A 25,582-nucleotide genomic window follows, 5' to 3' on the forward strand; every position below is an offset into this window, starting at 1 on the left:
TACACATTAAAAAATCAATACATTAAAAAAGAAAGAATATTTAAAATAAAACCCAAAGAAAAACATTAGCCTTAAAAAGGAACTTTTGACGTGTGCCACATTGTAGATGAAACTTGACACCAAGCTAAATGAAATAAATTAATTACAAAAACCAATACTTCATGATTTCATTTAAATGTTATTTCCAGGCTGGTCAAACCCATGGAAGCTAAGAGAAGAATAGTGGAAGACAAAAATTAGTAGTTGTTTAATTCATAGAGAAGCTGAAACAGGGAGCTTAGCCCCCAAACAATGTGAACCCCAGTGATTGTCTTAAGTGCCTACCCTTAACCATGCATTGTTCCAGACAACCTTGTTTTTCTGGTCAGTGCACTGCAGACAATGGATTAGACCTAATACAGTGCCTATGAAAACCCTGACCAATTTTGTACAAATGACCCGGTTTAATTTTTAGCCGTAAGAGACACAATGGAGTCTGCGTAGAAGCCTTGGCTAAGATGTTTAATCCTGAGGGAAAATGTAAACTGTCAGGTCACCAGATCTGCCTCAGTATCTTAAGCAGTTGTGGACCTCGTTCTCAGCCTTGAGGCTTGCACAGCTTGCGATGCCTCCTCCCTTCCCGCTCTGATCCTAACATACACCCGCATCTTCTCTGCCAACAAAAGCACATCTTTCTCTTGTTCCCAGGAACATCCTCCCATCCTGTCTTGTCAGCTCTATCAGACTAGTGGAGCCCGCTTTTCCACGGAAGAAAACAATAGCAACCCATCTGACCAAGAAACAAAAGAGCTCCTAGCTGAGAATGGGGGTGAAAGCCTGTTATCCTAGTATTTCAGAGGTAGGGGAAAGGGGAATCTTGAGTTTGAGATTAGCCTAGGGTACATTGAAACCTTGTTTTCTAAACAACCCCCTCCCCCCCCAAAAAAAAAGACTCTAAAAGGTTCAGTTTCTACACTCTGATGTACTCACGAGATAGGAATTCTTTCATCTGCCAAGAAGTCTTTGGTGATTTACAATACAAGACTTTTAGGGAACGTCCTGGAATTGCTATAAAAATCAGTACAAATATGTCATCCCAACCTCCTGCCTTACTGATTGCCCTCAGTTAATTTAGTGAAGACATCATAAAAAAAAAATCTTAGCAGGGTTCCTCTGTCTCTCTCTTTAGTCTTTTTCTCCTTAGAGAAGGAACGTGTAATTTGAACGTGAGTGGTTGGTAAAGCACTCCAGCTTGTAGCTTAACCGATGGCTTCAAAGCTGTGTTTGGTAGCTCGCACCTGCAATCCCAGCACTGGGGGAATCTAAGGCAAGAGGAGATTCTGGCGAGTTCAAGGCCAATTTGGGCTACAGAATGAATTTGTCTCACTACCTCCAACCTCGTTCCTTCCCTTTCAAAGATGGCTTTAACATATAGCAAGCTTCCTGAGGAGGAAGTGCTAAGAGACGACATGGCTGCATAGAAAAGCCACAGGAGATTGCTGTCTGAAATCTCTCCGGATTCAGACACTGGAAGGCTATGACAGCTAGATGCCTCAGAGAAGGCAAAGGAGTTATCTTCACGGGAAACAACTAGCTGCTACGACCACTTTTCGACCAGGGTATCCGGCAAGAGAACGTTTCGGCCAATTCTCGAAAAAATTCTGCAATCATCACCAGTTGCCAGGCAGCAGTTTGTGACATCATCTTTCAGCACCGGAAGCGGCGAGGCGCAGCCGGGTAGCGTGGAGGTTTGTAAGTGTGCAGTCGAGGTAAGCTAGTGGTCGGCCTGCTTTCGTAGCTGGTTGGGTTAGAAGCCAGCAGGGGCGTTTGGCCGGGGCTGCTAACCCGGAGCGGAGACCTTGAAGGTGGAGTTCGAGGTTTCCTTCTGGGTGGACCAAGCCCCACCCTTTCGTCCTGTTCAGGTGGGCGTGTTTCAGAGTTTTGGTTTCCGCCGCATTGTTCCGACCTCTCTGACTCCCCGCCCCCCATCCCCATCCGACTCTTGTACCTAGTTGGCTGCAAGATCAGCTTGAAAAGATTTATAGATAAACAGTGGACACTGTCCGTGCCAACGGGGCTGTTCTGTTTCTGCCAGAAACGCCTTCCAAGAGTAACTTGAGGCGCCCTAGCAGTGTCCTCAGCGGGCCTTAATAATGCCGGAAGCAGTAAGGCCTTTTTCATATAGTGCAGAGACTGATTCAACAAAGCTGGGGCTTTTGAAATTACATCTATTTGGAATTGATGGAGAATACTTTGGAGGAGTCGATATGTATTGGGGATTTCTTAAGAGTCCCTGCCTCCCCACTAGCCCAGCTGGCCTCAAATTCCTGATCCCCTTGTCCCTACCTCCCAGTGATGGGATACAGGCCTTGTACATTTTTTTTTTCTTTTTCCAAGATGGTTTACAGTATGTAGAGTAGTATGACCTCAAACTTCTGGATATCCTGCCTGTGCCTCCTTAATACTGAGACTACAGACCTCTGTCATAGAAATCTTTTTACAGAATTGTTTATGTGGGAAAGAAATGCATATTTGGTTTTTATACTTTTTTTTTCCAAGATGATCTTTGTAAGGAAATCTTTGTCCAATTCCTGCTTGGTTGTTACTGACTTGTTTGCTGATATGTCGTCCCCACACCTCCTATTCTTTAAGCAAGCATTCACTGACTGCTGAATTTCAAAATCTTTTGGAATGTACAATTTTTCAGCTTGTCAGCCAGTCACATGGGGCTTTATCTGGACCTTGTTTGGGTCTCTGGTCCCTTCTGCCTTCAGTTTTAGGTTCCACTATCACTTTTGTTTTTTTCTTTTCTTTTTTCTTTTTTTCGGAGCTGGGGACCGAACCTAGGGCCTTGCACTTTCTAGGCAAGCGCTCTACCACTGAGCTAAATCCCCAACCCCGGTTCCACTATCACTTAATGCTTCTCCATGCACTGTGCCATGTCTTCCTGTGTTTGCCTTTGTTGTTCTCTTTGCCTAGAAATGTCTTCCTAATCCCAGTTTCTGGTTCTTGTTCCTCAGATAGGCTGCCTACTCCTACCAAATTAATCAAGTTTATAAGACTCAGCTTATACCAGAAAACTTTCCCCAGAAAACTTTCCTTCACATGGTACTAAGGGTTTGTATTTCCATAATACTCTTTCTACAGGCAAATCATACCCCACTGATTATAATTATTTCTGGGTCTTCTGTGAGATTGGAGGCTTTTGAAAGGAGGACATATGCATTAGCTCTTGACTCCCAATGGTCGTTGGGGGGCAAGAAGAGGGTGTTGGATCCTCTTGGAACTGGAGCTATAGACAGTTGTGAGCTGCCGTGTGGGTGCTGGGAATTGAACCTGGCTCCTCTGGAAGGCAGTCAGTGCTCTTAACCACTGAGCCATCTCCCCAGCCCCCCCGCACCCCATGTAGTATGTTCTTAATAGGTTATGCTGAACACCTGGGATCCTGGGATACAAGAGCAGGCCAGCAGCAGTCTTCCAAGACTTTTCTTCCATGTTTCTCGAATGGGGATACAGAGGGGAGTCCGTTCCTAAGGCTGTGAGAAGATGACAACTCCATTGGCCTCCAAGGAGATGGGACCTGAAATCTAAGATTTGGGTCTCTAGTTAGGAGAGAAGGATAAGTCAACATCAGAATACCATGCTTAGAATGATGATGTCTGTGTGTAAAGTGCCTGCGTGTATGTCTGGGGAGGGAAGAGTGAGAAGGATGGCCACTGGGGCCAGTTCTGTGAAATAAGTAACCTCTGAGGAATTAGAGGCTGACAGTCTTAAATTCACGTCTCCACAGTCACTTGTGCTTAAATTAATTGGAAATTCAGCTCCGTACTTGTGCTAGTGGCCCTTCAGAAGCTCAGTGCTAACAGTGCTTCAAGATAGATTTCAGGCCGCACGCCACTTGCCAAGATCATTTGGGTTCCCTAATGCGATGGTTTGTCTGTGCTTGGCCCAGGGAGTGGCACCAATAGGAGGTGTGGCCTTGTTGGAGTAGGTGTGTCACTGTGGGGTGGGCTTTAAGACCCTTGTCCTAGCTGCCTGGAAGCCAGTCTTCTCCTAGCTGCCTTCAGAACAAGAGGTGAAATGCTCTATGTCTTCCTGGATGCTGCCATGTTCCCATCTTGATAATAATGGGCTGAACCTCTGAACCTGTAAGCCAGTCCTAATTAAATGTTGTCCTTATAAGAGTTGGTTTGGTCATGGGGTCTCCACAGCAATGGAAACCCTAACTAAGATCCCTAAGGCGGTGGTGGTGGTACATGACTTTAATCCCAGCAGGAGGCAGAGGCAGATGAATCTTTGAGTTCGAGAACAGCCTTACCTACAGAGCTAGTTCCAGGACAGCTAAGGCTACACAGAGAAACCCTGTCTGGAAAAAGAAAAACAAACAAACAAGCAAACCATAATTAATTGGGGAGTAATGACCAGTGATGTAGTCAGCAAATGGGTCATTGCAGAAGGGAGAGGGAATGGTAGAATGAACTCCTGTTTTGGGGCATCTACTTTAAGATGAGGAACTCAACTGGGTGTGTTTGTGCACCCCTTTCATCTCACGCACTCGGGAGGTAGAAACAGGTGGATCTCTGTGAGTTTAAGACCATCCTGGTCTTTATAACAAGTTCTAGACCCGCCCGAGGTACATGGTGAGATCCTGTCTCAAGGAAGTAAAGAGAAGGTGGAAAACCTTGAGAACTTTGGTAGGGTTATCATCTAATCAGTTATCTGCCAACATTGATTGACAGCTTGCTGATTTTTGTAGGCTCGTTATATGGTAAGGGGTAAATGCTGGAAATTGCAGTGCTGAGGTAGGCATGATATCTGCTGTCATGATGCTTGTGTATAGTTTATGGAATTTTACTGGAGAGTCTGGGTAAGGTTCAGGAACAACCAGCCTTCTATGTTCTTTTATTCTACAGTCATTAATTCCTACAAATTGGGTCTGGAGGCTCAAATGGGCCAACCTGCTGTTTAAGGTTTGTCGTGAGCATTGTGCAGTAACTGCATCCACTTTCCAGGAAGCAGCGCATCTGAACATCACAACTTGACAACTTCAGGGAATGTGTCTGTACTTGTGGCAGAAGGGAGTGCTGTTTCCATTGTCTCGCCATGTTCCTCACTGTTCATCGAATCCTCTCCTCCTACTCAGAAGCTGCACTGTCTGTTGGCTTCTTTGTCAGTCAGAAGACTTGTTTCTCAGTACCCAGTGAGGACGTTTCACTTTCCTGTCTATTACCTGCCTATCCATCAGTTTGTAGCAGGTCCAATGGATGCCCCATGGAACATAGCATTCTAAATGGGATCTGCCTGGGATCACCACTGGGCCTGGGTTTAGGATCTTAGATGAACAGCTTATCTTCATATCAGCTCCTGTCGGAGACCTGTTGAGTTGTCTTTTGGACTTTCTGGTCTCTTTAATAGCAGCTTCTGGATTAGTCTCTAATCCCAGCTTCCTGAACTCCTCTGCCTACACATAACCGTTGGCTAGGTATTCCTGGGCTTCTGCTGTTTTATCGTACTCTGACATGTAAAACTTGGCTGTTGAAGCTTAGCCTCTCGTCCTGGTGTTCTTTCCTTAAGTTTGCCCTTTATTTGAGTGACTCTTGAGGCAGCGTATCTGGTGCAGCCAAGTCAGCCTTCTCCTGACTCATGCTCACCTTGAGGAAGTCTGCACCGCCACTTGTGCCCTTTAACCTGAGATGCCTGTTTCAGTGCTTCCTGCTCAGTCCCTTTGCCTTCTGGCCTTTTCTGACTGACAGAGAACTTTGAACTGAAGCAGTAAATTGTTAATCTGCTCTGAACTCCCTGTCTGCACTGTGTCCTTCTTGATACCACCAGCCAAAATGCTCTGGATTCTCGAATGTAAGAAACACACACACACACACACACACGCACGCACGCACGCACGCACGCACGCACGCACGCACGCATGCGCGCACGCACGCGCGCACACACACGCACGCACGCACGCACGCGCACACACACACGTTTAATATGCCCTAAGCATCTCAAAGGCTGGGCCACTCTTGCTACCCCAGACCCAATCCGGGAAGTGGCCCCTGGGGCTGCTTCCCTGACCAGGGGCTACTTCCCTGATTCTTACTGGATGCTTTCTCTCCTGCTCCCTCTAGTCTGATCTCTCTGCATCCCGGCCTGGTGATTCTAAAAACTCCTCTTTCTCCTGCTCCTTGCCCGGGAAATCTAAAGTCCCGCCTCAGTCTTCCTGCCTAGCATTGGCCGCAGGCAACTTTATTTCACCAATCAAAGCCAACTGGGGCAGGGACCCTCAGCGTCTTTCAGGCAGATTTGCTGGTTCCCATGTAAGTTTGGGAGTCAAATTAACATAAATAGCATTAGAACCAATCTGCAGCATCGGACCTCCTTGGCCTGCATGCGCTCACACTAACCAGTCCCTGAGGATGTGCCCCTCGGGCTCATTCTGCCTTGCATCCTCTTGTCTTTGCAGATGGTAACAATATTCTCATTTTTAAGAATATGGTTTCTTTGATCTTCGTTTCTGAATACAGCAATCGTGCAGAAGGCCTGCATGTTGCTTGGGCAGGAGGCAAGATATCCCCCAAGGTACCAGAAGCTTGAACATTGATAAGGCTCTAGAGCAGTGGCTCTCAACCCCTTCCCCAGGGGTCACATATCAGGTATTCTGCATTCCGGATATTTGCATTACAATTCATCACAGTAGCAAAATTAGTTAGGAAGTATCATGAAAATAACTCTGTGGTTGGGGTCACCACAACCTAAGGAACTGTGTTGAAGGATTGCAGCATCCGGAAGGTTGAGAAACCACTGCTCTAGAGGGTAGAGAAACATCCTGAAGACCTAGTCCTAGCCTTGCCTGGGTCGCCTCGTCCCTTTTCTTTGCTTCAGCCTCTCTCAGATATGTTCAGTTCATCCACTCTTCTTGTGTATCTCAGCTTGACTCTTGGATCTTTCACACGCCAAGTGAATTAATTGTGTTCTGGCGTAAAATTCAGGGCTGGGGATTTAGCTTAGTGGTAGAGTGCTTATTTAGCAAGGTCAGGGTCCTGGGTTTGGTTTGCAGTACGCATGTGCGGATGGATGGATATACACACACACACACACACACACACACACACACACACACACACACACACACACACACACACCAAAAAAACAATAGCTAAGGGAACCAATATGAAATTGATTTTTCATCTCTTTTTCTTTTTCTTTTTTCTTTTTTTTTCTTTTTTCTTTTTTTCAGAGCTGGGGACTGAACCCAGGGCCTTGCGCTTGCTAGGCAAGTGCTCTACCACTGAGCTAAATCCCCAACCCCTCTTTTTCTTTTTAAAAGAAAAAATTTATTTTTTAATTGTGTGTGTGTGTGTGTGTGTGTGTGTGTGTGTGTGTGTGTGTGTATGGGGGAGGGTGGTGTGTGCACGTGAATGCAGGTGCCCACAGAGGGCAGAAGTGTCAGATCCCCTGGAGCCAGGAGTACAGGTGCTTGCAAACTTGGTATCTATCTCTTCAAGAGCAGTATGTACTGTTAATCTTTGAGCCACCTCTGTACTTTCTTCACTTCTATTTCTAAGCAGTGTCTTCCTATAAATCCGTTAATTTGTTTAATGACATCTTACAAATTAGAACTGTAGCCCCCACTCCATTTTTTTTTTTTAATAAGTCCTGTATGGTGGTTCTAGGGGCCGTAGCTCTAGGTCCAGGGACTTTGATGTCCTTTCCTGGCTTCTGTAGGTATTGTATATGGTGCATACTGACAAGCACACACATTCCCTCTCTGAAATAAAATAAGGGCTAGAAATGTAGTTCAGCGGACAGCACTTGCCTAGCATGTGCAAAGCCCTGACTTCAACTAACTCCCCCCACCCCCAAACAAAAAGAAAAGAGAGCGCGAGAGAGAAGCCTAGTACATAGACACCAGAGATCTGAAGAACTTTTCCCTTAGGATTGTTTTTTTCTTAGAGTGTTTTGTTTGTATGTATGTAAATGTACTTATGTGTGTAATACCCGTGGGGGTCAGGAGAGGGTATTAGATCCCCTGAAGTCGAAGTTACAGATGGTTGTGAGCCACGATGTAGGTTCTGGGAACCAAATATGGGTCCTCTGGAAGGGCTGTCAGTGCTGCTACTGCTCAGCCACCTCTCTTGGTCCCATATCTTCATTGTTCAGTTCTTGGTTCTCTGTCACAGCCCAAACCCTCAAATGTACCCCTTTCTTCATGAGAGCCTTTCTAATACCGTCCAGGGCCAGTCCTGTCTGGACTAAGCACGTTCAGTTTCTCTCTTAGAGTGCTTGTATCTTATCACGGTAGCTAGTGTATGCCTTGTCCGCTCACACACCTACTCCAGGCTCTTCAGCTCACAGGGGCAGTTTCACTTCTGAGGGAGGGACTCTGCATCTAACCTAGTGCCTGGCACAGGATGTCAACAAATGTGTGACGAGTGTTTGACTGCTTAGCAATGTTTAAATACTGCATTAACCCCAGCAGCCTCCGAGTCCTGTCATTAGCACAACTTTATAGCCGAGGAAGTTGAGATGAGGGTGGTGAAGTCACCTGTCTGTGACCATCCTCAAAGGCATGTGTGGTGAGGCTGGCGTGGCCTGGGTGATTTGTTTTTCAGAAATTCTGTGTTGTTTTTAGAGCCAAGATGCGGGTGTGCTGGTTGGTGAGACAGGACAGCCGGCACCAGCGAATCAAACTTCCCCATTTAGAAGCTGTTGTGATTGGTCGAAGCCCGGAGACCAAGATCACAGATAAGAAATGTTCCCGACAGCAAGGTAACTGGTCATAGCAATGTGAAGATGACTGTGTTTAGATCTGGGGTACAGTGATAACCAGAGAAACACATTTCCTGGTTCTTGCTGAAAAACCTAATGTAGTCCAAAAACAAGGCTCCTTAGTTGTGTTCTTTTAGCTCAACCTGGGCTGGGCCGTCCTGGACTCTGTCTTCTCAGTGCAGTGATCCATAAGGAAGGCAGGCTCAGGTAAGGGAGGGGTGGCTGGTATCTTATTACATTGGGACGGCAGGATTGAGGCTTGCACTCTGCTGTGTCCAGAAATAATGCGTTGAGCAGAAAGACAAGTAAATTCTAGAATCATCAAGCTGAATCCTGTCTGAGTCACAGTGGGGTGGTGTCAGCCTTCACCACTGCCTCACACAGAAGGTAGGTCTCTAAGAATGTGGCCTCCAGCTTGTCTCACATACACACACACACACTCTCTCTCTCTCTCTCTCTCTCTCTCTCTCTCTCTCTCTCTCTCTCTTTTTTTTTTTTTTTTTTTTTTTTTTTTTTTTTTTTTTTTTTTTTTTTTTTTTTTTATTTTTTTTTTATTAACTTGAGTATTTCTTATGTACATTTGGCAAACATCCCTTCCCCCCCCCCTTCCTTATGGGTGTTCCCTCCCCACCCTCCCCCATTGCCGCCCTCCCCCGACAGTCTAGTTCACTGGGGGTTCAGTCTTAGCAGGACCCAGGGCTTCCCATTACACTGGTGATCTTACTAGGATATTCATTGCTACCTATGAGGTCAGAGTCCAGGGTCAGTCCATGTATAGTCTTTAGGTAGTGGCTTAGTCCCTGGAAGCTCTGGTTGCTTGGCATTGTTGTACATATGGGGTCTCAAGCCCCTTCAAGCTCTTCCAGTTCATTCTCTGATTCCTTCAACGGGGGGTCCTGTTCTCAGTTCAGTGGTTTGCTGCTGGCATTACGCCTCTGTATTTGCTGTATTCTGGCTGTGTCTCTCAGGTTCGATCTACATCCGGCTCCTGTCGGTCTGCACTTCTTTGCTTCATCCATCTTGTCTAATTGGGTGGCTCTATATGTATGGGCCACATGTGGGGCAGGCTCTGAATGGGTGTTCCTTCAGTCTCTGTTTTAATCTTTGCCTCTCTCTTCCCTGCCAAGGGTATTCTTGTTCCCCTTTTAAAGAAGGAGTGAAGCCTTCACATTTTGATCATCCGTCTTGAGTTTCATTTGTTCTAGGCCACTAGGGTAATTCAAGCATTTGGGCTAATAGCCACTTATCAGTGAGTGCATACCATGTATGTCTTTCTGTGATTGGGTTAGCTCACTCAGAATGATATTTTCCAGTTCCAACCATTTGCCTCTAATTTCATAAAGTCGTTGTTTTTGATAGCTGAGTAATATTCCATTGTGTAGATGTACCACATTTTCTGTATCCATTCCTCTGTTGAAGGGCATCTGGGTTCTTTCCAGCTTCTGGCTATTATAAATAAGGCTGCGATGAACATAGTGGAGCACGTGTCTTTTTTATATGTTGGGGCATCTTTTGGGTATATGCCCAAGAGAGGTATAGCTGGATCCTCAGGCAGTTCAATGTCCAATTTTCTGAGAAACCTCCAGACTGATTTCCAGAATGGTTGTACCAGTCTGCAACCCCACCAACAATGGAGGAGTGTTCCTCTTTCTCCGCATCCTCGCCAGCATTTGCTGTCACCTGAGTTTTTGATCTTAGCCATTCTCACTGGTGTGAGGTGAAATCTCAGGGTTGTTTTGATTTGCATTTCCCTGATGACTAAAGATGTTGAACATTTCTTTAGGTGTTTCTCAGCCATTCGGCATTCCTCAGCTGTGAATTCTTTGTTTAGCTCTGAACCCCATTTTTTTAATAGGGTTATTTGTCTCCCTGCGGTCTAACTTTTTGAGTTCTTTGTATATTTTGGATATAAGGCCTCTATCTGTTGTAGGATTGGTAAAGATCTTTTCCCAATCTGTTGGTTGCCGTTTTGTCCTGACCACAGTGTCCTTTGCCTTACAGAAGCTTTGTAGTTTTATGAGATCCCATTTGTCGATTCTTGATCTTAGAGCATAAGCCATTGGTGTTTTGTTCAGGAAATTTTTTCCAGTGCCCATGTGTTCCAGATGCTTCCCTAGTTTTTCTTCGATTAGTTTGAGTGTGTCTGGTTTGATGTGGAGGTCCTTGATCCACTTGGACTTAAGCTTTGTACAGGGTGATAAGCATGGATCGATCTGCATTCTTCTACATGTTGACCTCCAGTTGAACCAGCACCATTTGCTGAAAATGCTATCTTTTTTCCATTGGATGGATTTGGCTCCTTTGTCAAAAATCAAGTGACCATAGGTGTGTGGGTTCATTTCTGGGTCTTCAATTCTATTCCATTGGTCTATCTGTCTGTCTCTGTACCAATACCATGCAGTTTTTATCACAATTGCTCTGTAATACTGCTTGAGTTCAGGGATAGCGATTCCCCCAGAAGTCCTTTTATTGTTGAGCATAGTTTTAGCTATCCTGGGTTTTTTGTTATTCCAGATGAATTTGCAAATTGTTCTGTCTAACTCTTTGAAGAATTGGATTGGTATTTTGATGGGGATTGCATTGAATCTGTAGATCGCTTTTGTCTGCCGTGCTTTCTTGAACGTTCTTTCCATTCCAGCTTGAACTCCTGTTTTCCAAGATCATATCTTTTTCCTCTTTCTCTGTTGAAGTCACGTGATGGTGATATTTCCTGCCCTGAAGCTCATGCTAGAGAAGCCCTCTACAAGTCCTCTACTTAGCTTCAGCCCCGACTCTTAGGAGGTTTTTTTTTCTTTTCCTCAGTAGTGGAATCTTAGCTAATCATGAGTTAGAGCTTCTCTCCTGTTGGCAGTCTGTGATCCCGAGCTGGCTAGGGGTCCACAGGGGTTCATGAAAGCTCGCTCCTTCCTTCCTTCCTTCCTTCCTTCCTTCCTTCCTTCCTTCCTTCCTTCCTCCCTCCCTCTCTCCCTCCCTCTCTTCCTTCCTCCCTCCCTTTCTTCCTTTCTTCCTTCCTTCCTTTTTTTTTTTTTTTTTTTTTTTTTTTTTTGATTTTTTTTTTTTTTTTTTTTTTGGAGCTGGGGACCGAACCCGGGCCCTTATGCGCTTCCCAGGTGGCGCTCTACCACTGAGCTAAATCCCCAGCCCCTCTTTCTTTCTTTCTTTTGACTTACTATATAGCCTCGGCTGTCTTGGACTCAGTATATGAGCCAGGCTGGTCTCTTACTCGTAGAGATCCACCTGCTTCTGTCTCTTAAGTGTCTCTTTAAGCAGCTTTAAAGAGCGAAAGATACTGAGCATTTGTTTGTTATTCTGATTTATTTTTAAAATTATATGTGTCTATGTGGGTATATTTGACTTAGTTCCCTGTGGAGGCCAGAGGCATCAGATTCCTCTGGATTGGGGTCAAAGGTGGTAATGAGCTGTCCAGTGTTGGGAACCAAACTTAGGTTCTCTGGAAAAAGCAGCAGCAAGGAAGTACTATCAGCCAGTGAGCCGTCTTTGCAGCCTCTCCTCCCTTCACCATCCCAGGTTTTCAGCCAGAGTATTAGCAGTAGGTAACAGAAAACATACAGTAATGTAGTGTGTGTGTGTGTGTATGGGTAGATAAGATATTCTTACATATTCCACACTGACCTCACACACTGGCTAGGCAGTCAAGGCTGGTCTTGAACTGGTCTTGACCCTATTTCCCAAGCCTGGGATTACCACCAGAGCCTGCTCACTGAAGGGCATTTTATGGAAGGGTTTGGAGCTATTAGAACGAGGTGGGATTTGTAGGCCCAGGCCAAGCAGAACCAGCTCAGCCGTGGGTTGCCTGCAGCAGTCATGCTTTGCTGTCCTTTAGGGACAACAGAGTACCTGGTTTTGGTTGCGTCTGTGTTTAATGTTTTCTTATTTCTTTCAGTACAGTTGAAAGCGGAGTGTAACAAGAGATATGTCAACGTTAAGCAGGTATGTGTTGGCGACCTGTCTTTCCGTTTTTGTTTTTAAACTTGATAGTTTTCTCAGGATGTTGTTTCAGACTGTCAGCTAGTGAGCGCTCCTCTGTCATGGGACGTGATGGAGTGGGGAGTGGGGGTAGAGGAAGCAGTTAGTGCAGCAGCCCTATCTCCAGTGGCACTGCTGCCGTCTACTTACATTGCCATGCTGTGTCCATCCGCAGATGGGGGTCAATCCCACCAGCATTGACGCAGTCGTCATTGGGAAGGACCAGGAGATGAAGCTGCTGCCTGGTCAGGTTCTCCACATGGTGAATGAACTTTATCCATACATGGTGGAGTTTGAGGAGGTGGCAGAGAGCCCTAACGTGACACAGAGGAAGAGAAAGAGGTCAGACTGTGATAGTCAGGAGATGGAAGCTGAGTCTGGGGCCAGCCCCAGCCAGTGCTCTGTGCCCCCTAAGAAGGGCAAGCATGGAGCCACCAAGGAGGTGAGCATAGTGTGATGGGTAGATGATGGGGACATGAATTGAGGTAATGACTGCTTAGTTGTTTGTACATAGTGAGGTGGTTTTAATCTAATGAAGGTTTTTAACCATGATGAGAGAGTCTCTTGTTTGTGGCCTGGAAATCACTTGACGAACGTCCCTTTAGATGGTTTTCTATTAAGTTCCTGGGGTAAACCACTTGAAGAAAGACAGGGCAGTCAGTGGGGACAGTGTGCCACGCCCTTCCCAGCTTAGTGAGGGAAAGAAAAAGGACAGACACACATACAGAAAAGCCGGAAGTGGGTTGGCTGTGCTCAGTGGAGATGCAGCACCAACAGCCTGGAAACTCAGTGTCTCAGTCAGGGTTTCTACTCCTGCACAAACATCACGACCACGAAGCAGGTTGGGGAGGAAAGGGTTTATTCAGCTTACACTTCCACGTTGCTGTTCATCACCAAAGCAAGTCAGGACTGGAACTCAAGCAGGTCAGGAAGCAGGAGCTGATGCAGAGGCCATGGAGGGTGTTACTTACTGGCTTGCTTCCCCTGGCTTGCTCAGCTTGCTCTCTTATAGAACCCAAGACCACCAGCCCAGGGATGGCACCACCCACAATGGGCTGGGTCCCACCTTGATCAAATGCCTTACAGCTGGGTCTCATGGAGGCATTTCCTCAAGGGAGGCTCCTTTCTGTGATAACTCCAGCTTGTGTCAGGTTGACACACAAACTAGCCAGTGCACTTGGCATGATTATTTTACACATCGCAGCTGAGGACGTGGGTTTATTGCATATAGCTGCACAAGGAGGGAGGTTTAGGTAGCATTGGTAGGAGGGCTCTGTAAGGGAGCAATCTCAGCTGTAAACACCTTGGAGGACGACCTGTGGTTTCTGCATTCACTGTGTAGCCAGCCATTGCCATCCCTCTGGGCCCTCTCTGAGGAATCCGTCTAGGCACTGAGGTCCTTGCCATGACTGGTCATAGCAACAACACGCACTCATTCAGGACTTCATCCACTCCTTATACATCTATCTATTCGCCATAATAGCGTAATTAACGTTTACTACTAAAACGGGTCACTTGCTTGTCTGCCTATTTGATAGTGTTTTTCACATATTGATGTCAAAGGAGAAGCTTGGCTCGGCTGCACTGGAGAATAAACAGGCAAGGAGGCTGATTTGTACTCTGGCTTTATGGGACTTTTTCTGGGGAGATGTGAACAGATGTCTCTTCACCCCAGATCTGGCACTAATGACAGACCAACTATTCCACCCAAGTCTAAGTCGGTGAACCAGTGAGTTTAGTCGTGGTTACAGGAGCATGGGCAACTTAAGTGTGACTGCCCCATCAGGGAGGAGTGTCCCTCTCGGCAGCTGGGAGCTGCTGTGTATCCTCCCTCCTCACCCCCAGGAAGTGAATATTTGGCCCATTCTTGTTACAGCCTTGTTCAGGTAATCACAGCCGCTCCTCTTCGGGAACAGTCCTTGGTCATTGGACAAAGTTCCACAGTAGGCCTCCATCTTACTCTCAGTTCTAAATGTAGAAGACACTCGGGAGGCTTGTGGTCCTAAAGGGCAGTGAACTGAAATAAAGGAAGTCTAGTAATTCTCAAAAACTCATCTTACTTCCATGCTTTATTGGGACTTTGCTGATAAGTAGTATTAGCTACGTTTAATTATTGGCATTACATTTACATTGTTTTTCTATTTAGGAATCACTGGGCCACTGGAGTCAAGGCTTGAAGATATCTATGAAAGACCCCAAAATGCAGGTCAGAATAACAGTGTATAGTTTTAGTGTCTGTCATGTAGTACAAGACCATACTACAAAAGTCATAATTATAAATGAAGCCAAAGGAGGTCGGTTCTTCCTAGTGGGGTTGATTCTGTTTACTGCACTTTTCTATGAGTACAAGTATCACTTAATACCACATTTCTTGGTCTCCTCTCTAAATGTTATACTGTACCTACGCTTACTAGCTATTTCCACACATCCATGTATACATTATAGGCTAGGAGTCATATAGGAAAAATTTCCTGATTTTTGGATCCCCTTGCTTAGTATTATACTTTTTGAGTCCATCCATTTTCCTGTAGATTTTTATTTCATTTTTCTTTTTCTTTTGAAAAAATTTTTATTTATTTTAGTGTGAAGGGTGCTTTGCCTGTATGTATGTCTGTGTACCATGTATGTGCCTGGTGCTTGGAGACAGTAGAAGAATCCCCTGGGACTGGGATTACAGATGATTGTTGACACCATGTGGATATTGGGCATCAAACCTGGATCCTCTGGAAGACCAGCCAGTGCTCTTAAGATCATCTCTCCCCGCCTCCCCCACACCTTTTTGAGACAGGGTCTCTTTCTATAGCCTGGGTGTGCTGAAATGCTATGTAGACCAGGCTATCCTCAGACTCATAGAGATCTGTCTGCCTATGCTTCCTGAGTGCTGGGATAACATCATACACCTCCACACCCAGCCCCTGATTTCCTGAATCCTATTCCATTTTGTATATATAGCACATTACCCTTTCGTTGTTGATGGACACTTGAGTCATGAAAGAGCATGCAAGCTTTTCTAGTGTGAGCTCTCATAGTTTCTTCTCTTTTTTTGTACATAAGTGCATAAATTATAATTGATAGTGAAAGTGTTAAACCCTAAGTGAAACTCCACAGCCTCAGAATGGCCATTTTAACTATGAAAATTCATGAGCTGTATAGCAGTGGGTAATGGGCAAGTGTGTGTGTGAGTGACTACCTTACTCTGTGTGCTGGTTTTTGTTTGTGAGTTTGTTAAAGTGGGTTTATGAAAAGTAACTGGAGTTCGCTCATTTCTTTTTTTTTTTCTTTCTTTCTTTCTTCTTATTTTTCGGAGCTGGGGACCAAACCCAGGACCTTGCGCTTGCTAGGCAAGTGCTCTACCACTGAGCTAAATCCCCAAACCCCCGCTCACTTCTTGAGGTGAATATACTGTCTACTTTGTCTCATTTTACCTTCTGGGTGCTATTAGGAGAGATTGTGGACTGGCAAGATGGCTTAGTGGGTCAGGGTGCTTGCTGCCAAGTTTGATGACTTGGGTTCAGTCCCTGGAATCAACGTGGCAGAAGGAGAGAACAACCTTAAGTTGTCCTGTGGTCTCCACAAATAAATAATAAATGTTAAAAAGAGAAAGTGCTAACCCCAGCAAGGCCCTTTGAAGGGACCGTCAGATGGTGACTGTAGTAATGCTGTCTTCCTGTCAGAAGTCACTGTTGTCCTTGAGGGGCCTTAGTGCTCTGCCTCAGTCAGGGCTCCTCCAACTCTCCACACATGTATTCCAGGTCTGTGGTGTGAGAGCTAGGATTGGATTCTGTCTGGGGAGATTTACATTGGTTCTTGAGAACTCTTGTATTGTGTATCTTCTCTGCATCCTGTGTACTGTGTTTAAAAACATGGGCTCTGGAGTTCAGGAGGTTTGGGTTGGAACCCTGACTCCTCACTGTGTAATGATGTGACAGGGGTAAGACGCTGTCAGTGTCTGTGTCTGCTCTACCTCTTAAAACTTTCTCCACTGTGTTTTCAAGTAAGTGACTGAAGGAGTAGATGGCACATGACAAAAATCCTCAGCAGATGTCTCTTCCTTCCCGTGCTCTCTGCTAGGTTTACAAGGATGATCAGGTGGTGGTGATTAAGGATAAATACCCCAAGGCCCGGCACCACTGGCTGGTCTTACCATGGGCCTCCATTTCCAGTCTGAAGGTTGTGACCAGTGAACACCTCGAACTTCTCAAACACATGCACGCTATAGGGGAAAAGGTGATAGCAGATTTTGCTGGATCCAGCAAACTGCGCTTCCGACTGGGTTACCATGCCATTCCCAGCATGAGGTAAGCCTTGGGGTGAGGTGGTACACACTGGTTTGGTTCCGGTGAGCAGCTTAGACTTGAGTGTCTGAGTAGTTTTAAGGTCCAGGGGAGTAGATGGGAGGTTTCTGAGGCAGGTGGGCCAAATCTCATACTTGCCCAACTTGCCTGTGAGCCCAAGTTCCTGCTTTTGCATGTAATTCAGTCCCCTGTAGTTTCTTATTTTTCTCAGAGTTCAAGTGTCTTTTTTTTTTTTTTAAAAAAGATTTATTTTTTATTTATATAAGTACACTGTAGCTGTCTTCAGACACACCAGAAGAGGCCATTGGATCCCATTACAGGTGGTTGTGAGCCAACATGTAGTTGCTGGGAATTGAACTCAGGACCTCTGGAAGAGCAGTCAGTGCTCTAACCACTGAGCAGTCTCCCCAGCTGGGAGTTTAAGTATCCTTTTTTTTTTTTTTTTCTTTCTTTTTTTTCCGGAGGTGGACCGAACCCAGGGCCTTGAGCTTGCTAGGCAAGCGCTCTACCACTGAGCCAAATCCCCAACCCCGAGTTTAAGTATCTTAACATGCAGGCTTGATGAAGGAGCTCCTCTGCCTTAGATGAGCTCAGTGGCTTGTTACTTGTTGCCATTCTAACCCTAATCAGTTAAGGACCATTGCTCTAAAGGAAACAAGGCACCATAGACTTCTGTAAATGTAAGCTCAGGGTATGCACAATTTCAAATAAAATGAGGGGAGAATGTGGGATTTGTTCTTCATGGGCTTAGTTGCAGAAGGATTTGGAGCAAAATGGTTGTTTTTCTCCCCACAAGTGCATGCAGGACAAATTCCTTCAGTTTATTTGGTCCAAGCAATAGGGGATATGCTTCAGTCTCGACTTTTAAAAAGCTATATTATAATAAACAACTTAAAACTTAGATTTTTATAAGTTTCTATTTTTTTTTTTACTCTTGTCAAATCAGCTTCCTGAGGTTGCGGCTACAGGTGTTTTCTACTCCAGATAATCACTTGAATATTTTAGAGATTTATTTTATTTTATGTGTATGGATATTTTGTCTGCATATATATCTATTATATGTGTGCTTGGTGCCCATGGAGGTCAGGAGGGGCATGGGATCCATTGGAACTGGAGTTAGAGATGGTTGATAACTGCCATGTGGTGCTGGGAATCAAACCTAGTCCCCCTAGAGGAGCTGCTGCTGCTCTTAACTGCTCAGACATATCTGTGGCCCCATTTAAGATGTGTCACATTGGTATTAATCATACTTTTTTTTTTGGTTCTTTTTTTCGGAGCTGGGGACCGAACCCAGGGCCTTGCGCTTCCTAGGCAAGCGCTCTACCACTGAGCTAAATCCCCAACCCCTTAATCATACTTTTATTTTTCCATTTTTACCTTTGTTTATTTACTTATTTTGAGGTAGGGCTCCAGGTAGCCAAGGCTGGCCATGTGTTCCTGATCTTCCTGCTTCTGTGTCCCGAATGCTGAGATTATGTCACTGTCTTAACTGAATGACATCTCCAGCGGGATGATAGAATTTTTGAATACATATTGTAGAAAGTGAGACACTTTCTAAAACAAAACCAACAACAAAGGAAAATGTAACAAGTTTTCCTACTGTAGAGCAATGTTTTTAATTAAAAGATACAATGTAACATGTGAAGTAGAACAAAGACCTTCCCCTGCTGACTGAAAGGTAGGCTTGTTTGAAGGTCACCTGTTTTTGCTAATGTGTTCTTTTTCAGCCTCAGGATTCACAAAGCACTTACTTTTTGTCTGCCCTCAGCCTCCACAGTCTGAGTCCCTGATCTTCATGCATTTGATGAGTACTGGCTGTTTGTTTTGTTTTTTTGAGGCTGGGTTTCTTTTTTTTTTCTTTTTTTTTAAATTTATTTATTATGTATCTAGCATTCTGCCTGCATGTATGCCTGCAGGGCAGAAGATCTCATTACAGATGGTTGTGAGCCACCGTGTGGTTGCTGGGAATTGAACTCAGGACCTCTGGAAGAGCAGTCAGTGCTCTTAACCACTGAGCCATCTCTCCAGCCCCGAGGCTGGGTTTCTCTGGGTCCAGGCTGGCCCTGAAATCACACGGTTTAGGCTAGTCTTCAATTCATGATCCTTCCTCCTGAGTGCTGGGCTTAGGTGTGCTCACCCCTGGTATGAGATCTCCTTCAGTGTAGGTATGTGTGACATCTGTGAAGTGTCCTCATTCTGTCAGAGGTGTGTGCTGTTGAGATGACTGTGACCTTTGATATTTTGTCAAGACTGTTTCTATCTTGTCACTCAAATTTAGACCCATTGTTTTATTACCATTGGTGATTTTACTTTATTTCTATTTTTTTTTTTTTTCTCGGAGCTGGGGACCAAACCCAGGGCCTTGTGCTTGCTAGGCAAGCGCTCTACCACTGAACTAAATCCCCAACCCCTTTATTTCTATTTTTATTTAATTGTTTGAGACCGGCTTCAGTCTGTGTCTAGGTCAGCCTAGATCTTGCTGTTTGTTCAGGTCGACCTTGATCTCAGAGTTGACCTCCTGCCTCCGTTTCCCAAGTGCTGGGATCACAGATTGCTGCCCACACTCAGCTGGAGTGGGGACTGCTTGCCTGACTGCGGCTGCTGTACTCTTTCCTCTTCATGCCCCTCCCATCTACTGTGTGAACTGTTCTGTTGTGTGTGGAACTTCGTTCCCAGTATTGCTCATGGAGTTCTGTACATTCTAATTAATACTTTACTTTTTTTGCTGCTTAAAATGTTTCATCTTTGGTCACCGGAAGCTCCTTTAGATTGGTTCTTTGTCACTTGTTGCCCCCAACATCTTTTAAGGTTTAGGTTATTTTCTGTCCCTTCATGGTATCCCAGGCTCATCTTCTCCGGAGAGACCTAGGTACTCCCAGCTTTCTCTAGTGGTACGAGTGGCTGATTTTAGGGTGTCTGCTTCTACATCCTCTCAGCAGGTAAAGCCAGGAAGTAAAAACAAATCCTAAGCCCCCTCCCCTTCCCTGACTTGCGTTCTCATGTGTACATGGGAAGTGGTGATTCCTGCTGGTTCTCTTTCCGGACTTGACCCTGCTTAGCTTCCAGGATGTGCTGGTTCCTGCCTCCCAGTCCCTCCCCACAAACAACACCCAGCTTGCCTTTTTGTCTTCTTTCTCCAGCAGTGAGAGACTGGATGTTATTCATTATAGTGTTCAGTCCGAGCATACATATAATATACCTATAGTATTGCTACCCGTCTTCTGTGGAAAGACATTTACTGCTGTACAGTATTTGTGAAAAGCCTCTCTCCCTTTTAGCTTTACAGTATCTAGCCAACATACTGCTCTCCAAGGCTGTTTTTTCTCTCACTCTTCAATATGGCCCCCTTCATTTTCACTCACTTACTACTGCTTGTATTCCATTTTGGATTCTGCACACATACTGGCGGCTTTTGATTATTAATGGGACAAAGTGAAATACCACTAATTCCAAGAATAAAAATTATACAAGAGGCATTCTATTTAGTTTAATAAAGTAAAACTACTAGCACGCACGTGTGTGTGTGTGTGTGTACACATGTGTGTGTTTATGCTTGTGCACATGCATGTGGAGGTCAGAGGTGAATGCCAAGTGCCTTTCCCCTCAGGTGCTTCTACCTTATTTATTTATTTTTGAGACAGGGACTCTCACTACCTGGGACTTGCTGATTAGGTTAAGCTGGCCAGCTAAGCCCAGGAGTCCACCTGTCTCCACCTCTCCCATGCAGGATTTCAAGTACACGACACTATGATTCATTCTCTCTCTCTCTCTCTCTCTCTCTCTCTCTCTCTCTCTCTCTCTCTCTCTCTGTGTGTGTGTGTGTGTGTGTGTGTGTGTGATTTTTATGGATCAAACCTCAGATTCTCATGCTCGTAGGACAAGCACATTATCAACAGAGCTGTTAGCTCAGCCTGAATATCTCGGCAAGTGGCACTGCCCAAATGTGCACCCACGAAGTACGTCCTGTCTTATTCTGCAACATGGCCAAACTTGGGTTGTTTCTCGTCATCTCTGCTGCAGCTCTGGTGTAAGCTGTGCTGGTTTCTGGCATTGACTGTTGCAGTAGCCTGGTGTCAGACTCCGTGTATCCTACCTTAGGTACTCTCCGTCCCTTTCTTCCAACACCCAGAGTGGTCTTTTAAAGGTACAAGTGGGATAATCTCTTCTGGTTAGACTCTTCCAGCAGTTTCCTGATGTAGTCGGAACAAAACCCCAGCACTCTTAGAGATCTCTAAGACCCATTATGATTTGGCTCCCGCTGAATTCCTGCTCTTTGGCTCTCCTGATTCTGGCCATCATTGTGTCGTCCTCACCTTCAGTGTGGTCCCCATTTGCACAAAGCTGCTTCTCGGGAATCTCGGGATTTTGAATTCAGCCTCTGAAGACGCAGTTGCCTAGCGGTTGCTTCATCTGGCAGAGGCCTTCTCTGGCACTGTTAACTGCTCTAGTGTTAGGGTCAGACTGGGTTAGGGTAGGGGTTAGATCACTGTTGCAGTTCTCTCTTTTCCTCCTTTTGCTGTTTTGGTAGTGTATATTATATATAATGGATTTCATGATGACATTTTCATACATGTGTGTAATGTGTATTGATTATATCCTGTTGTTTTTCTTGTCCCCCTCTGATCCTCCCAACTAGTTTTCTTTTCTTTTCTTCTCTTCTCTTCTCCTTTCTTTCTTCCTTTCTTTCTACCCCCACACTCTCTCTCTCTGACATGTTCTCACTGTTTAGCCCAGGCTGGCCTTACATTCAGGATCCTCCTATATCAACTTCCCCAGTGCTAGGATTTCAGGCATGTGCCAGCATGCATGGCATGTTCTTTTAAAACATTTTATTCTTTATTCGAATTTTTATTTATTTGTTTTTCTTTATTAGAATTTAATTATTCTAGATACAAAGTCCTGTCCTATATTATTCACTATGAAACCTAGTGCTTGGTTTAATTAGATACTTACTAAGCATTAAATATTTGTGTGTGTGTGTCTGTCTGTCTGTCTGTGTCCAGTTGCTTTCTCCCTTATTTATTTTTATATTTATTTGAGACAGTCTCTCTCACTATTGTTTTTCCATCCGTCCGTCTGTCCATCCATCCATCCATCCATCCATTTGAGACAGCATCTCACTGTGTAGCTCTGGATGGCCTGGAACTTACTATGCAAATCATGCTTCACTTGAACTTACAGACAGAGCTTCTGCTGTCTCTGCCTCCAGGGTGCTGAGATTGAAGGCATACACCATACCTAGCCTTTACGCTATGTTTTGAGATGTGAACCCCTGAGCCTGGAGCTTGCTGATTTGTTTGACTGCCTCCTCAGGGCTAGCAGAGTGTGTGTTGCTGTGCCTGGCCTTTTCATCTCAGTGTTGAAAATTAAATTTAGGTCGTTGTGCTTGCATGATGATGTCTTGATTAGGGTTATTATTGCTGTTGTGAAACACCATGATCAAAGAAACTTGAGGAGGAAAGGGTTTATTTGGCTTACCCTTCCGTATTGCTGTTCATCATCAAAGGAAGTCAGGACAGGAACTCAGAGCAGGAACCTGGAGGCAGGAGCTGATGCAGAGGCTGTGGAGGGGGCTGCTTACTGGCTTGCTCCTTAGCCTGCTTTCTTATAGAACCCACAATTGATGGGCCCTCCTCCATCAATCACTCAGTAAGAAAATACCTTATAGCCTTTCATACAGCCTGGTCTTATGGAGGCATTTCCTTCTTATTTGTTTTTTTGTTTTGAGAAAGGGTTTCTTCATATAGCCCTGGCTGTTCTAGAATGCACTCTGCAGACCCAGCTAGCCTTGAACTCACAGAGATCTGCCTGCCTCTGTCACCAGCGTGCTGGGCTTAAAGGAAGGTGACACTGCCGCCTGGCTGGAAGAATTTTCTTAATTGAGAGTTCCTCCTCTCAGATGACTTTAGCTTATGTCAAGTTGATATGAAACTGCCCAGCACACATGGCAAGCACTAACTACTCTCAGCTCAGTGACTGAGTGAACACAGGGTCAGAAGTTTATGTATCTGTACTTACCTTGACTGCTGTCATTCTGATTAAACCATAGTTTTTAATACTTGGTTCTTTTTTGTTCTTCAACTTTCAAATAGCCATGTACATCTTCATGTGATCAGCCAGGATTTTGATTCTCCTTGCCTTAAAAACAAAAAGCACTGGAATTCTTTCAATACAGAATATTTTCTGGAGTCACAAGGTAAGGAGTACTCTGTTGTTATTTTTATTAGTATTTACTTCATTTTCTTAGATGTTTTATTATCTGACTCAGTTGTCTCTCTCAGTAACAACCTGGCCTCAAATGAGCCTCATCTATTTAGTGCTCTCTATAAAAAAGCCACTCCTAAAATGAACACGGATGCTTCATTGTACTAGGATGGCTACATTGCTGTGAACCTCCTGGAGGGCCCAGTTAGCTGTTATGTCAGGCTCAGAAGCGTTTCATTTTGACAGCAGATGAGCTAATGGCAGCTCAGTAAGGTTAATGCCAATTAATGCCAGGTGTCCTGAAGCTAGAAAGCTGGATTAGACTCTTTGCTGGGAAGATGTGTGTGAACAGGTTCTGAACCTGACGCTACCCAGACTTTGCTGTTTGTCATTGTGTCATACTGACATAACCTAAGAAATTAAAACCGTATGTAGGTTCATATTTGAGGACTTGTCCATGCCTCTGATGCTGGGCTATGGTGAGGCTGAACACTGCAGGGAGGGCAAGGAGGAGCAAAGCTGCTCACTTCTTGGCAGTCAGGGAGTGAGAGAAAGAGGAGAGAGACTCAGGGAAGGGACCTGGGACAGCTTCAAGGGTGTCCCCAGTGACTTATTTTCTCCAGCGAGGTCCCATCTAAAGTTGCTACCACTTCAATGCTACCAACACCTGGGGACCACACTTTGAATACAGGCTTTAGAGGGGACACTTATGTCCAAATGCAAAAGGGTTCTTAGATCAGGAGGGCTCAGTAGTTCTTTGTTTCCTGTGGCAGGAGTTGAGCAGGTGTCTCTCCTGTTAGCAGTGGGGCAGGAATGTTAAGTATATTTGGGATGTAAGCATTTCCCAGTATGTTTTCTACGCAACTTCAGTACTGATGTGGTGTTAATGTGGCAGCCACCATTTTGCAAAGAGCCGTCTGGGGAAAAGCATGGTGATGAGCCCCTGATGTGGTTACATGGAGTGTGTTCTCAAGGAGTGTGTATCTCAAAGATAGGCTGCTCAGGCTTAGAATCTGGTCGAGTACGTTTTCTCAGTGTGAAGTCTAACTCTAAGGTCTGAGCGTTAGGATACTGGGATATGTCGATTAGAGTCATGGTTTTTAGTTTTTTTCTTGATGTCTTACCAGCTTTCCAAGATAACTGGGATCTGCTCTTTACTTGTGTTTGTAGCTGTGATCAAGATGGTTCAGGAAGCTGGCAGAGTGACTGTTAAAGATGGGACTTGTGAACTCTTGAAGCTGCCTCTCCGTTGCCATGAGTGTCAGCAGCTGCTGCCTTCCATCCCACAGCTGAAGGAGCACCTCAGGAAGCACTGGGGCGGGTGACACTTGCCTTGGTGACCGAGTGCAGCGCTAGCATCGTTCTGCATTGCCTGTGCTCCGTTCAGTCCTGAACTAAAGCTTGCAGCTCTTCAAAACAAAGCTTATTATTCTTGAGTGACCACACAGGGTGACTCTGGGTCAGGAACTGGGAATATGGGTTTGTATGGTATATTTTCTGGTAATGGAGGATGAGACATGCCTGACCACCCTTCCCAGGACCATGTCAGGCCTGACTAATAGGAGGGCAGAGTCAGCTTGAGGTTCAAATACAAGATGTAGAAGCAGAGGACTGGTAATGTATTTGTTCCTACCTTTGCCCCCGGATCATGTTCTATCTTTTTATCAAGATAGCTGAGGTTCTGAGGGGGCCTGGTTCCTGCTCTATGATATTCCTCTTCCCTCCATGAGGAGGCTTTCAATCTACTGTACCAGGCTGAGTGCCTGGGTGAACATATGTGGCAGTCATCTGCACAGAGAGATACTTTGTGTATGACTGTGCCAGGGAACAGGAAGTGGTAATATTGGGCACAGTATGATAACAGTACAGCCTGTGCTGAGGGCAGCCTGGGGCAGTGTGAACTGCCAGTAAACAGTACAGCCTGTGCTGAGGGCAGCCTGGGGCAGTGTGAACTGCCAGTAAACAGTACATCCTCTGCTGAGGGCAGCCTGGGGCAGTGTGAACTGTCAGCGAACAGTATAGCCTGTGCTGAGGGGCAGCCATGTACAGTGATGCCAGTAAACAGTACAGCCTGTGTTGAGGGCAGCCTGGGCAGTGTGTGTTATTAGCTTCAGGCAGATTTTACTGAGGCTTCAGCCATTGCTCTTGAGAATTACAGAACATTTAACTAAACTTCAGATAATGTATCTTAGAAAAACAATGTTGCAAAATAGTTCATTTACTTTCCACCTGATACAATATAGTTTAGCACATCAGTATTAAAATGAGTATTTGCTGTAAACTACTAGGAATGTCTGTATCAGACAGCGTAAGAAGGTCAGGTATAATGAGGAACATTCGGGGAATGAGGT

At 45.1% G+C, this 25,582-nt stretch overlaps 1 protein-coding gene across 2 annotated transcripts; it reads left to right on the forward strand.

Moving 5' to 3' along the window:
* Positions 1-1,684: 1,684 nt before the first annotated feature.
* On the forward strand, positions 1,685-25,512 carry Aptx (aprataxin). 2 transcript variants are annotated; one of them, XM_032905036.1, is made up of 8 exons: positions 6,521-6,555; positions 8,609-8,745; positions 12,650-12,696; positions 12,908-13,174; positions 14,879-14,938; positions 16,804-17,030; positions 23,120-23,223; positions 24,402-25,512. In XM_032905036.1, exons 1-8 carry the CDS (start codon positions 6,521-6,523, stop codon positions 24,554-24,556), a joined length of 1,032 nt encoding a protein of 343 aa, XP_032760927.1. In that variant the 3' UTR covers positions 24,557-25,512. The 2 variants fall into 2 exon arrangements, with proteins under 2 accessions (XP_032760926.1, XP_032760927.1); XM_032905035.1 differs by lacking the exons at positions 6,521-6,555; positions 12,908-13,174 and adding an exon at positions 1,685-1,748 and having other exon boundaries at positions 24,402-24,837.
* Positions 25,513-25,582: the final 70 nt, after the last annotated feature.

The sequence above is a fragment of the Rattus rattus genome, chromosome 1, assembly GCF_011064425.1.
Source record: "Rattus rattus isolate New Zealand chromosome 1, Rrattus_CSIRO_v1, whole genome shotgun sequence".
Lineage (NCBI taxonomy): Eukaryota > Metazoa > Chordata > Mammalia > Rodentia > Muridae > Rattus > Rattus rattus.

Coding starts and splice junctions, on each gene's coding strand:
- Aptx (XM_032905036.1), top strand. CDS start 6,521: ATGTTGCTTGGGCAGGAGGCAAGATATCCCCCAAG. Junction 6,556..8,608: donor GAGGCAAGATATCCCCCAAG/GTACCAGAAGCT, acceptor TGTTGTTTTTAG/AGCCAAGATGCGGGTGTGCT. Junction 8,746..12,649: donor GAAATGTTCCCGACAGCAAG/GTAACTGGTCAT, acceptor TATTTCTTTCAG/TACAGTTGAAAGCGGAGTGT.